At 56.2% G+C, this 12,665-nt stretch overlaps 2 protein-coding genes across 2 annotated transcripts; one reads left to right on the top strand and one right to left on the bottom strand.

Moving 5' to 3' along the window:
* Nucleotides 1–325: 325 nt before the first annotated feature.
* Nucleotides 326–3,750, top strand: BESB_007690 (putative replication factor C subunit 5; the record flags this gene model as incomplete). Its single annotated transcript, XM_029359523.1, has 6 exons — nucleotides 326–406; nucleotides 894–1,007; nucleotides 1,378–1,453; nucleotides 1,883–2,020; nucleotides 2,533–2,759; nucleotides 3,148–3,750. The coding sequence occupies 6 exons, from the start codon at nucleotides 326–328 to the stop codon at nucleotides 3,748–3,750; spliced, it is 1,239 nt and encodes a 412-aa protein (XP_029222436.1).
* A 2,460-nt stretch (nucleotides 3,751–6,210) lies between these two features.
* Nucleotides 6,211–11,809, bottom strand: BESB_007700 (chaperonin GroS protein; the record flags this gene model as incomplete). The annotated part of the gene is made up of 8 exons (XM_029359524.1): nucleotides 6,211–6,327; nucleotides 6,768–6,930; nucleotides 7,563–7,681; nucleotides 8,346–8,412; nucleotides 9,461–9,528; nucleotides 9,995–10,137; nucleotides 10,527–10,662; nucleotides 11,522–11,809. The coding sequence occupies 8 exons, from the start codon at nucleotides 11,807–11,809 to the stop codon at nucleotides 6,211–6,213; spliced, it is 1,101 nt and encodes a 366-aa protein (XP_029222437.1).
* Nucleotides 11,810–12,665: the final 856 nt, after the last annotated feature.

Raw genomic sequence — 12,665 nt, forward strand, 5'->3', positions numbered from 1 at the left:
AGACGCTTTGTCTACTAGGATGGGAGTTCACGAAGAGAGGAGGGGACAAATGAGAGAATACATGGGCTTGGACGTTCGGCGTATGTACACCTGAGAAGCAGGAGCAGCTCTTCACCCCCCACTGGGCTGTACGTACACCCGAAACCCACGACTTGGGTCCCGACGCTCTGTTGGTCTGCCTTTTCCCTCCTCCCTCCCCCCTTCTTGTCTTTGCCATCTTCTCTCGTGGGAAAGCGCATCTTACTGCCGTTTTTGGCAATCCTTCTCCCTGACTTTTCCCCAAGATCTCCTCGGCAAAGCGTCCTCTTTCTAGTCCTGACACAAAATGCTGTGGGTCGACAAGCATTCTCCTCGTGAGGTCGAGGAGCTCTCGATTCACCCGGATCTCTCTCGCCTCCTCGCCAAGGTTCGTGTCTTTCGACGGTGGCCAGTCACCGTCCCCAGCCGAGTTTTTGAGGCCGTTTCATTTCTGCCGGTCTCGCATCAGTTGCCGCTTTTCTGCTTGCGCGCCCGTTCGTCGTCTCAACGACGAATCCGCTTGGCATAAGCGATGGAGATTTAGCCGCTATCTTCGCTCGCGACGACGATGCATTTTCTTAGTTGCAATTACCTTTGTACTCCCAATACTTACAGGTATCACTTTAGCGTTCCAATATACTTCTGAAGCATCTTGTACATTTGCCAGTGTTCAACATCTAGTTAGAGAGGGTCTTTGTGCTCATAAACTGTCGCATTCGGCTGTACAGTATCTCCTTCCCACAGTGTATGCTCGTGGCTTGAGAATCGCTTTCTCGCCTGGCTCTCTGTCGGCCCGACGGCGGAGCTCTGCTTCTCCTTGATTCCCAAAATTTGCCTGTATATGCGCGTTGTTTTCGTCGCGTCCCTGTCTACAGCAAGCGGCCTCGCCTTCGCTGCCTCACCTCCTTTTCTACGGTCCGTCGGGCGCAGGAAAGAAGACTCGCGCGCTTGCTCTGGTGCGCAAGATCTTCGGCTCCGCGGTCGACAAGGTACGGAAACGCGGGAATTCCAAAAACATAGTTCCCTCTTGCACGCGATCTCGCGTCGCGGAGTGCACTCTTTGGCGCGTTCTCAGTGGCGTGTAGACTTCTTTGTTCTACGCGAAGCCATGCGAGAGGGGCAACGCCCATCGTCGGTGGATTCTCTTCAGACTGCGGCGCTACGTAGTGACATGCGCGGCCTGAGTGCCTCGCAGGTGCCTCGGTCAGCGTCGCTTCGCTGCGGCAGCAGGGTGTTGGCGTCTCCAGTTTGCAAGGCGTTCGCTCACGCCTGTGCGGGGCGGGGGGGGGGCGGGGGTGCTGTAGGAGGAAAGATCGCGGAGCCGTGGAGATTGTTTTCGTCGCTTTGTCGCTTGCGCAGGTCAGAGTCGAGACTTTTGCGGATCGCGAGTCTGGAACAGAGGTGACGGTCTGCCGATCTGGCCATCACATTCTGCGTAAGGCCCGCTCTGCAGAGAAATGACGGGTGGTTCCCGAGTTTTCCTGGCTCGTCCTGCGGGGGCGGAGGGGGGGAGCTCTGCTGACGTCTTTTCTCTGCCGGTCGTGCGTGTCTTGTTGAACCCGCGAAGCAGCTTGCAGGGTAGCGGGATCGACGTGAATATTATCGCGCCTAGGCGCACGCGTAGCGGCAGCTATTCATCCCCTCCAGCCCCTTGCGCCTTCTCCGTGTCGGCTCGTCTGCGTTTAACGGCTCCACCTGTGCACAGTGTGTGTCGCCATTTGTTCGTACACCTGGTTGGAAGCACGGGTGGCGATCTCGACCCCACGGGGAGCTGCAGCTGTTTTGCCTTGGGTTCCGACCCGCCTCTTCTCGCCTGGCGCTTGCATGCGCCCGCCCCTGTGTGGTTTTCGTGCGGCGCGCTCAGTCTCTTGCCAAGAGTTCGGCCTCAAAGACCGCGCGATCGCGCAGTCAATCATCAAGGATATCGCCGACAGCACTCCAGTCTCCGGTGTCTCTTCCTTCTTCGCCGCTCCCAAGGCCTCCAACGCTCCTTCCTTCAAAAGTAAGCGGCCCTCCACAGAGATCTTTGCATGAAGACGCTGACGCCTGCGCCGCATCACCACACACCCATCTGTCTACATACAAATATATCTATATCTATATATATCTATATCTATATATATGTGTATCTGTCTATACATGTATATGTATGCATTTCAGCATGTGGACCGAAGGTATATAGATGCCAGCATAGACAACAGGGCCGCGCGCGGACGCCTCTCGCGGTTCGTGTGTGTCTGTGTTCGTGCGCGTATTTATGTATTTCTGTCTTTCTTTTTAGCGTGCCTGGCTCCGTTGGCAGCCGGGCGTTCCGCCTCTGCTCATTCTTTCTTCTCCATCCCTCTGTTTTTCCTCCGCCTGCGTTCGGCTACGCTTGCGTGGACGCGGATATGGCTCCGCACGTACATTCATATATATAAATGTATATATATATATATATATATATATATATATATGGGTATACCTCACGGGCGCATGTGTTCTGAACGCTTTTCTGTCGGACCTTTTGCGCAGTTTGCATTTTCCAAGATGCGGATCTTCTCTCCGAAGGCGCACAGCATGCGTTGCGCCGAACTCTCGAAGTCTACTCCTCGCGGCTCAAGTTCATCTTCCTGGTCGAGCGCCTGGAGCGGTTTTCTCCGCCGCTGAAGAGTCGTTGCTTCTGCGTCCGCGTGCCGCTTCCGAGCCACAAAGAAGTCGTAGCCTCGCTGAGAACGATGTGCGACAAAGAAGGCTTGACGGTGAGCCTCACGGGCCAGCTGCTTACGATGAACAGGCGCAGACATCCGCTCCGCGGGAGCCCCCGATGTCGCTCCCAACGCGCCCCTACGCCGGCGGGGAGCGGTGTAGTGGAGAGAGTCTGAAAGAGATGGGAAGGCGCGGCAGCAGAGAGCCGAACTGCAGAGAAGCGTTTTTGGTTTTTGAGTGAATAGGACGGATGTACCCGCACCACTCTGACTGAGGAAGTTCCTCCTCGCCCGCAGCGGAGGAGGGGGGGGGGTGTCATTTGTGTCTTCTCTTTGTGGCGGGCGCTGCGCGCGTCGAGGCACCGCGGCTTGTCACGGCTCTCGCTTGGGGGATGATGCGATTATTCGCGCTGTCTTTCGTGCTATTTCTCTGTATTTGCAGCCCCAAGTGGCGCCCGACGCGCTTCTTCAGACGATTTCTCAGCAGAGCCAGCGAAATCTGCGGCGAGCGGGACTCGCGCTCGAGTGCATTGCGACGCACAACTTCTCTTCGTCCTCGTTTCCTTCTTCTCCCTTGTATCTTCCGTCCGGCGAGGCGTCTCCATTCCCCCTGCCGTGGGAGCGGCTGTGCGACGAAACAGCAGTTCGGGTGTACAGACAGCAGAACCCGCGGTGTTTGTCGGAGTGCCGCGGAATGCTCTACGACTTGCTTTCAGTTTTGATTCCCGGCGAGCTTATTTTGGCGCGTCTCCTCTCCACGTTCCTCGCGCTGCTCAAGCAGGACAGGGGCGAGAAGTCCATGCAGAGGACGCCCTCCGGCCCGAAGGGCGGGCCGCAGACTCCGCCGCAGCGCGGTGGACATACACCCCACGGTGCAGCTCAGATGCGGAAAGTTCAGGGTCAAGATCCCGCGACGGTGCTCGTCCACGCCGCTGCGCACTTTGCTCACACGCTCAAAAAAGGATCCAAAGACATCATCCACTTGGAGGCCTTCCTCGCGCAGGCGATGCGGATCCTACACCTGGCGGGCGTCAAGAAGGAGTGAACGCCTACGCCGGAACGGGAAGGAAAGAAAAAAATGGGCGGTGGAGCCCGGAGGCGGAAACAGAAGCCGCAGAGAGCGCGCAAGAAACCGCCGCAAAGCCGGCTCATGCACTGGCGGCGGTTCCCGTGGGGGGGATGGAGAGAAGCGAGCGCGACGAAAAGAAGGCAGGGGGAAAAACTGCGAACTCAGAGGGACACGGAGGGCGTTTTGAAGGGTCTCCCAGGTGTATACACCCGAGCGGGCAAGCGCAGCGTCCGTCTCCTTCGTGCTTGAGACGTGAAGTTTCTGTCTTGACTCTTGACGGATCCCGTGCGATGTTGGTCGGTTCGCGCGGCGCCTCAGCCGAGTGAGGAGAGTCTTGTGTAACGGAAATCGTTTTACGACAGCATGCAGCGACGCAAGAAAAACTTTATTTCTCGACATCTTGGCACAATTCTAAATAGTCAGTCCTGTAAGGCAACCCTTACCCGGACGGGCAAACAACCAGGAAGGCAAGAGATACACTAAACACACAGCCGGCGTCTGGCGGTTTGCCCCGGGGGCGGTGTTTGTTTTTTTCAACTTTCCTCTCTGCTTGGCGGGCTCTGCGTCTCAGTGTTCATGCCGAGGCGTGGGGCTACAGCGGCCATGTATCGTTATTAACAGATTTTAAGTAGCTGTAGTCTTTATGCAAATGATCTGAGATCCAGACCGGTATAACTCAGATCGTAGGCATTGTAGTTTCCAGACTGCTGGAAATGAGTTGGTTATGAGGTACACACTTGATGATTTGAACTCTAAATAGTGTGTCCTGTTCTGCCCGGATACCTGACGGCCTTTATATGATTTAGAGATACAATGTAACGACGATGAATATCCACATAATTTCTACAAGGTGTAGGTATAAAACGAAAGGTCTGCACGTCTCTTAACATACCACTGGAATTGCTTATTATAGAACCTGCATCCTCGTAGACAACTAACGAACTGTACAAACTGTGAGTGAAGAATACAGGGGCATCCTAAACAATAACCGCTGAAATGTGTATAATTGAGGTGAACAGGCCATTTGAAATGCTCCTTTTTCCATTGATGTAACGAGATAGACCTAGGTGTTCGGTACAGAAAAGCATCAGAAGGTCGCCATTAAAGTGCGATCTCTGTGTAGATCACTAATTTCAACAGCTGATCTACAGTACGACTGTCTATTTATTACGCAACGAGGGGTGTGTTTGAAACCAGTTTTGCCGAGCTCGTTCCTAAGATCATAGACTGTCCACCGAAGACAGACCTTCGAGAAGCACACATAGGTAGTGTCTGAGATACCACACCGAAATTTTAATATGTAGTTACTACACAAAGTTCTCTTGTGCTGGCGTGATTTCGCCAACACATGGGTCTACTCCCCTTTTCGTTCTCCGTTTTTTTTTGTGCTGTGCACGAGCTGATTGTGAGTCCTGTGCCTGATGTGGGCTCCCTCTCCGTTCTCGCCACGCATGCGGGGCGTCCTTCTATCTCCCCACAGGAGGACTTATCGCTTTCTCAGAGTTCTCCGCGCTCAGTTCTCAGGAGGCGCCTCTTCGCCTCCCTGTCTGCTGCGCTCACATTCCCTGTGAAGCGAACGCACAGAAACAGCGGCCGCAGAGGCAACAACAGCCCCGCGCAGCGTTAGCAGCAGCGGAGCGGGCACACACGTGCCTTCGCTTAAGCAGGTTTGTTGGAAGACGCGTGCACACAAAATGGAGGCGAGAACCGAGCAAAGACCGTCACACAATGGAGGGAACTAGAGACGCGAATAAGCTGCTGAGGCCGGCCGCGAACTCGCGAGCCGCAGAAAAAGCGAAGGCGCAATCCGACGCAGAACGGGCAGACAAGCACGCGGAGGCAAGAGGCGAAGTCGGCCCTCGCCCCGCGTGCAGCTGAGGACGACGTCGCGGGAACGGTAGCAGAAAGGAAATCAAAGAAAAGATGTGGCGCATCCGCACCTCGCCTCCAGAGGTTGGAAAACAGACGACAGAAATAAACAGCAGAGACCCATTTATACACTGCATGCCAGAGAGGGGGGAATCCCCTCTCTCCCCCCCTCAGCCGCCAAGTAAAAGACCGCAGACGCTGCAGCCCCGAGCGTGCACTTTTTGATGGTAGTGATTGATGCGCACTATACACGCGAGAGCGGAAGCCACTAGCCCTCGCAAATGGAAACAGATGTGGAAGTGCCAGAAGGAACGGCAGAGAAAAAAACAGGAGAGATGGGAAGTACGGGCCAGACGTGAATAGACTCTCGCAGAGAGACGAATATATATATATATATATATATATATATATATATATATATATATATATATTGTAGGCATATCCTTGATGTGAAAATGAAAAACCTGAATCGGTATCGCATATATTTGTGTATATGTTCGTGGACGCATGCAAGGCGATATCGGCGATCCACGCACAAGCTTCGGAGAAAGCGCCTCCAGCCTTGAATCACCACCTTGCCAGGAGGTCCGCGGCCTTGAGGAACGCGTAAGAATTGCTGCCATAGGTCATCTCCGGCTCGTCTTGACTGTAAGGCGAGAACAAAACGTGGTCTCCTGCCTTGACCTGAAAACGAAACACGCAAAAGAGACTCCCGCCGTGTAGAAGGCAAGAAAAGACGCTGGCACGAAGCAGCCACCCGTGCGCGCACAGAGACTCAACAACACAAATAATCGCGTGCATGTATGCGTACACACGCATATATGCCTATATATAGGTGTATGCATATTTTTGTGTGCATATATATGTATATTTACACAGCTATATATATGCATATGTATGCAAGTGGACGCACAAGACAGTTATCTGCATGCCGCATGCAGAGTTGCATGCTGTGCTGACGCATGCTCGTGGATCGGAGGCAACGCGGGAATTCTGAATGTCTTCGGCGACTCCAGAGACTGCGAGAAAGCACAGTGAGCCTGTGCACGTGCGGCAGCGCGCAGAAGCGAGGGAGGGTGGCAGAGAGGCATCCGCCGCGGGTGTGACGAGGCATTCCGACTTACATCGACGGGAACGCGCTCGCCGTTTTTGTTGTAGCAGCCGGGTCCCACGGAGATGACTTCCGCTCGCTTCACGCTTTGGCTGCGAGAGCGATCTCCCCCGGGCTGGTGTAGGTACAGTCCGCTCGCGGTTCGCTCAGGCAGCTTTGTCAGCCGCACGAGGACGCTGAGACGCGCACGCACACGTACAGAAAGACAGACTCCTTTCTAAGCAAACCCCCAAAAAAAGTCTTTTCTACGCATCACCGGTCGCTTGACCGGAGCCGGAAGATGACGCATGGCCGCGGCGCAAGCGCAGCAACTGCACTACACAGGACAGCGACTCGCAAGGGACGCGCCAGACACCGCAGTTCACATATATATATATATATATATATATATATATATATGGTTAGGAAGATAGGAATATCTACCTATCCATATATATTCCTAGATAGATATGGATAGATAGAATCGCATAGATACAGACAGATATAGATGCACATGCATATATGTATACATATATACAGGTTCATATCGGTAGATATGCATATAGATAGATACTTATAGATAGACATGGATATAGATACAGACATCAATAAAAAGGCATTGCGATATATATATATATATATATATGGGTAGATGTACACGTGGATGCGTTTTCGCACGTTTGTCAGTTCCGTCCCTCTCAGCTTCGGCCTTCTCAAGAATCGGCAGCTTGCCATGTCTACCTCTATGCAGGCAAAACAGAGACTAGCGTTCAGCATGCGTAGATGCAAACACATGTGTAGATTCGCAAAGCCGCGCGCAGAGACTCACGTGTCGCCGAGAGGCAGCAGGTCGGAAGGATTTGCGTCTCTTTCCTCCACGGTCGTCCGCACCTTCGCGAGGATATCCCGCGCCTCAACCAGAACGCAATCCTTTCCGTTGTACTTGAACTGAGACGCAAAAACGAAAAGAAAAAAGAAAATCCCGCCGCATTCAGAAACATGCATACGCGCAGATATAAAAATGTACCTATAGATGAGGATAGAGATATAGATATACATACAGAAATATAGATGCGTGCGTGTACAGTGAGTGCGGCGAGACGGTATATTGCGCATGCGCATTTTGAAGTGGCGTTCAAGCGCCCGAGTACCGCAAGACGCCCCCAGCCGCGCAGCGACACTCGAAGACACCCCATACATTGAAGGCTTGTCAAAGGAAAAACGGTAATGGAGGAAGGAGATTTGTAACGACTGGAGCAGCCCAGAAACTCGCCTGTCCCCATAGTATTGCAAATCGAAAATAGTAGATTGGAGCTCACTTGCGGGAAGGCGTGTACCGCCCCCGAGAGCGGCCTCATGCATGCGTACGCATGTGAAATAGGACGCACACGAGACGTGAATTTTCAAAAAGATACACATAGAAATATACGCGTGTGAACGCGCGCAAATGCATATGAAGCCTAAGAGGGAGAGACGGGCACAAAAAGGTCACAGCAGGTTTTTCTTCTCCAAGGCGTCTGCATGCCCCACTGCACCGCCTCCGCCTGAAACGCACTCTCGCAGGCGAACCTGACGCGCAGAAAGTCCGCGCGGAATCACAGGGGCTGCTCACCGAGTCTAAGGCGTGTCGCGAGATGATCGCCCAGTCGCCGGGGACGACGTCGATGGGAATGCGAACTCTGCTCACAGCCGGCCCGGAAAGCAGAAAAAACCGCGCGGATTCGCGTCGCAGGAAGCCCAGAAACAGCGACGCACGCACCGCTGAGCGCTTTGCACGCATATGAATGCCCAGGGCTCGGCGTCGAGGCGCCGAGACGCGCCACGCCAACGAGACTCCAATCCGTCTAATCCGCACAGGTGAACATCAAGAGGGCGACTACCGTAGTGAATGTCATGATGTTCGTACAGCTTATATCCTTCGTTTAACACCTATGTATTGAAATGAGCGCATGCAAACTGGTCTAGGCTCGTCAGGTAACAAAGTTGTCCTGTAGATTATTTATGCCAACAGCTGATTTACAAAGAGGTTACAGTACACTATATCTTCCATACATGCACCGCAAGCATAACCTCGGTGGAAAAATATGTTGGTTTTTCGAATGGTCGCTGGATGCCACTACACATCGTCCGCTGAACATGATGACCATGAAAAGCACAAGAGAACCATACGGCGGAAGGCAACGAAGACCCGCATCTGCGGAAGTCACTCAAAACGTCTGCAGGCCGCTCCCGCGGAAGTCGTACGCCCCCCAACCTAGGCGCAGCTCTAGGACCGCTTATCCCTACGCTGCAGAAGTGTTTTGCGCCAGGCAAGGGGACATCGCCTGTCCGAGCCCGTCTGTCATCAGCCCCCCCGACCCCCTTCCACTTTTGAAAGACATTCGAGAAGACAGGGGCTGTCTACTCTGTCCGCCGCGTGAAGAGCGACGCTGGCGCGTTTCCGCAGCTCCACTTCTTCACTTGGCGGGCCTCTCCCTCTGGAGGAGAGGCGAGGAAGAAGGTCGCGCAGCGCAGAGACCTGTGCACCGCTCGACGCTTTCTCTCCCTTTCGTTCTCGCGCCCAATACCGTACCCCCGAACAGCCACCCGAGGCCGCCGAGCTCAGCCTCTGCAGCGCGTCTCGCCAGTGGCGTGCGCGGCGGACGCGACACGCCACGGCGGAACTGGAAAAGCGGAAACTGTAGCGGCAGACGTAAAGAAAAAAACCTACAGCCGCCGCCCGCTTACCCGGTGTCGCGGTTGACTTCGCCAGACCCGACTTCGAGGACTCGCGCGACCACCTGCTTGCCCTTGGACTGCGAAAGACACAGCGCATGATGTACTCCAGGAGGACGAATCACAGAACACTCCGCAGAGACGGACACGCGCCCCTCGGAAGGCGACAGCGGCGCGGACGCCGGTGCGGAGGGCGACGCCCGGCGCAGGGGAGGCCCCGCATAACGCGCCAGCCTACCGGCGTGTGCAGCAGCAGACCCAACAGACAGAGAGGAGACGGCGGAGACGGCGCTCAAGGGCGGAAAGGCCACGCGCATGAGGGAGATCGTGCAGAGACAAGCAGCGGCGGCTGCGTGGAGGCGGACGGCCAAGAAACAACCTGTCTTGCGACCGCTCTCGCGCGTCATCTTTCTCTCTGGTCTCCCGGGGGCGACCGCGCTCGTTTTCTCCTGCGTCAGTTTCCCCTTTCTCCCCCAGCGCGATTCCTCCTTCCACGTCCATTCCCTGCCTCCTTTCACCTCCCTCTCCTTTGCGTGATCTCCTCACCTCGGAGGGAAGGTACACGCCTCCCGAGCTTTTCTCCACGGCCTCGCGCCGTTCGAGCAGCACCATGCCGCGCAGCGGCTTGATAGGGCCCCCGATCTCGTCGCCTTCGAAGGAAAACTTCGCGCTTTTCAGGGGGAGCAAACCTAAAAAACAGACAGCCGAGCCACATCCACACGCGCCGCCAGGCGTGCACACAGGGCGGCAGACGCGAGCCTGCACGCGACGACGCGCGTCCGCGCCAGTCGACGTGACTTGGCTGCGCAGGCCCCTTCGGCGACCAAGCGCCACACATGCGCGCCCAGCCTCGCGGCAGTGCCTGCCATATGGGGCGGATCGCGTAATATTCGCGCGCGTGTGAAAAGAGAATGGGCTAGGCGCATCCACACGCGCCGCCTGTGTGCGAGGAAAACGCCCTGGACTCTTGGACACCCGCGTCGCGCAGCTGCGACTCAGCGACCGCGAAGAAGTCTTCCGCGAAGAAGTCTCCAGAGGACGCGTCAGGACTTCATCGCGCTGGATCTCCACTACTTACCCACGCTGCTACGGGCGCCGACGCTCGCAGGGCCAACACTCAAGGCGTTCGAGTCCTGCACCGCTGGAGACAAGGCCGCGGACGCCGAAGGCGAAGGGACAGACAGCGCCCGAGGAGGCTGCCCGCGCACGAAAGCCTGAAGGCAGCAGAGAGAGAGTCAGCCAGGCGCCTGCACTCCGCATGCGCTCGAGCGCCGCCGCGCCCAGCCCACGACGCACCCAGCCCACTAAGAGAGCGGAGACGACCGAGCCATGGCCGCGAAGGCGGCGAATGTGCAGAGGAGACAGCGACAGCAGCAGGTGACAGGGCCGGTAGCAGGGGAACCTGCAGCCAGCGGCGCGGGCGACGAGGCGAGGACGCACACGGATCTCGATTCCTTCGCCCCTGTCGCCCGAAAGAGGCGCCACGAGTACTACTCCCCGCAGACAGGCGGCAACACGAAGGCCGCGGCCTTCAGACAGCGCTTCTGCGGCACTCGCCGTGTCTCCCGGAACCCAAAGCGCGGATTCCAATTCGTTTCATGACCATAATGTTAAGTGCATTAAGTATAGTGGTATCCAGCGTATATTTGAAAAACGCAGTCCAGTGGGGTGGTGGTGTACTGCAATCATAAAGAACTTGATTGTCCGTTTCTCGTAACCGGAGTTTTTCTCCGCTCTGTCCTCTACGCGCGCAAGGCAGACTCACGCGCGTTTCGTTTTTCTGCACCGTGCAAGCGGCGGCAACTGTGCTCGCTGCATGCGGAGCTAAGTTTAGCGCAGAATCCCGGTCTGACCCCCGCAGAGCGCGCGCGAAGGCGCAGGCGCTCTCTCCTCCAAAAAAAGGGTTTCGTTTTGCCGCAAAGCCGTCGATCCATCCGCAGAGGCTCGGGCGGCGGGGCTGCCGTGTGCTGCGTGTGCGTCTGCGCGTGAGCGTGCATCAGATCAGCTGGGCGCAGCCAAGCAGCCGTGTGCGGTATTCGCGAGATTCCGTTGGCGGGGTGGGAAAAGGCTTACCAGCGAGGGGTCTGAAGAGCGGCAGGAACCCGCGGAGGCATTATACCCCGAGCACTGGGGAGCGGAGGCTGGCGGCCTGTTGAGGTTGGCGACGGCGAAGACGAGCGCAGAAGACGACGTGTCGCTAGCCGCGGGCGCCAAGACGCTCATAGAGGCGAGAGGCAGCAGAGTGAGGCCGAGAATGGAAAGTCTGCGAGAGGGTCGCCGACTGCGCTGCGACAGGCTCTCGGTGTACGCACACCGGAGACGCGCGCTGGGGCCTTCCGCTTCACACAAAGCCCGCGCCATGTCTGCCCGTCAGTTTCGTGGGACAAAAAGCGGAGACTGAGCGGCGCTCGGGCAGCTGAGGAGGCCTTTGACGAAGATCGTGCGCTCCGTGTCCACCGAGGCGGCGGGCGCTGGCAGGAAAAACGCAGGTGCGCCAGAAGTACACAGGAGAAAACCTCAGCCGCGAATCGCGGCTGCTTGAAACAGCAGATATAGTAGACGACCGGCAGCTCCCACAGAGGACCCCGGTCAGTGTCTGAACCAGAAGGGCTGGACGGTCTGAAGCAAACACCGTGCCGGAACGCCACATGAAAAACAAAAGACGAAAAATTCCTTTCCACCAAGGGGTGTCAGCCCGACGGGGTGTCGTCAGAACGCGCGCATGCGTCAACGAGCCGAGACACCGGGACGCACACGGAAGTCGCCAGCCACCGTGGCGAGGCGACGGTGCACAGAGAAAAGACACTGCATGCGCTGAGAGAAAGAGATCCGGCGCAAAAGAGAAGGGCCTCCGGAGTCATGAGTGAACGCAGACACGGTATACAGGGGAGATATCTCTGCAGGGGACGGGGGCTTGCTATGCAGGCAGCTTCGTTCAGTGCCGACAGCCGAAATTAACAGGCCTATTTGCTTTCTGCTCCAGTCTCGCTACCGTCTTCTACGACCCATCACATCTCTAGCGGATGACGCGAAACAGGCTCGATGATGAACTTTTTTCTTCAGTGTGATGTCCGTGGAACGCCGATACCGGACGCGTTGTGGGAGTCTTCGTCTCCGCGCACCGCCCAGCATGTCTCTCACGAGAAGCTCGACCCATCAAAACGAACCTCGTTGGGATTCCGATGCAGTCGCGGTTCCCACAAATGGCGCAGGCAAA

This window comes from Besnoitia besnoiti, chromosome I (genome assembly GCF_002563875.1).
Source record: "Besnoitia besnoiti strain Bb-Ger1 chromosome I, whole genome shotgun sequence".
Taxonomy (NCBI): Eukaryota; Apicomplexa; class Conoidasida; order Eucoccidiorida; family Sarcocystidae; genus Besnoitia; species Besnoitia besnoiti.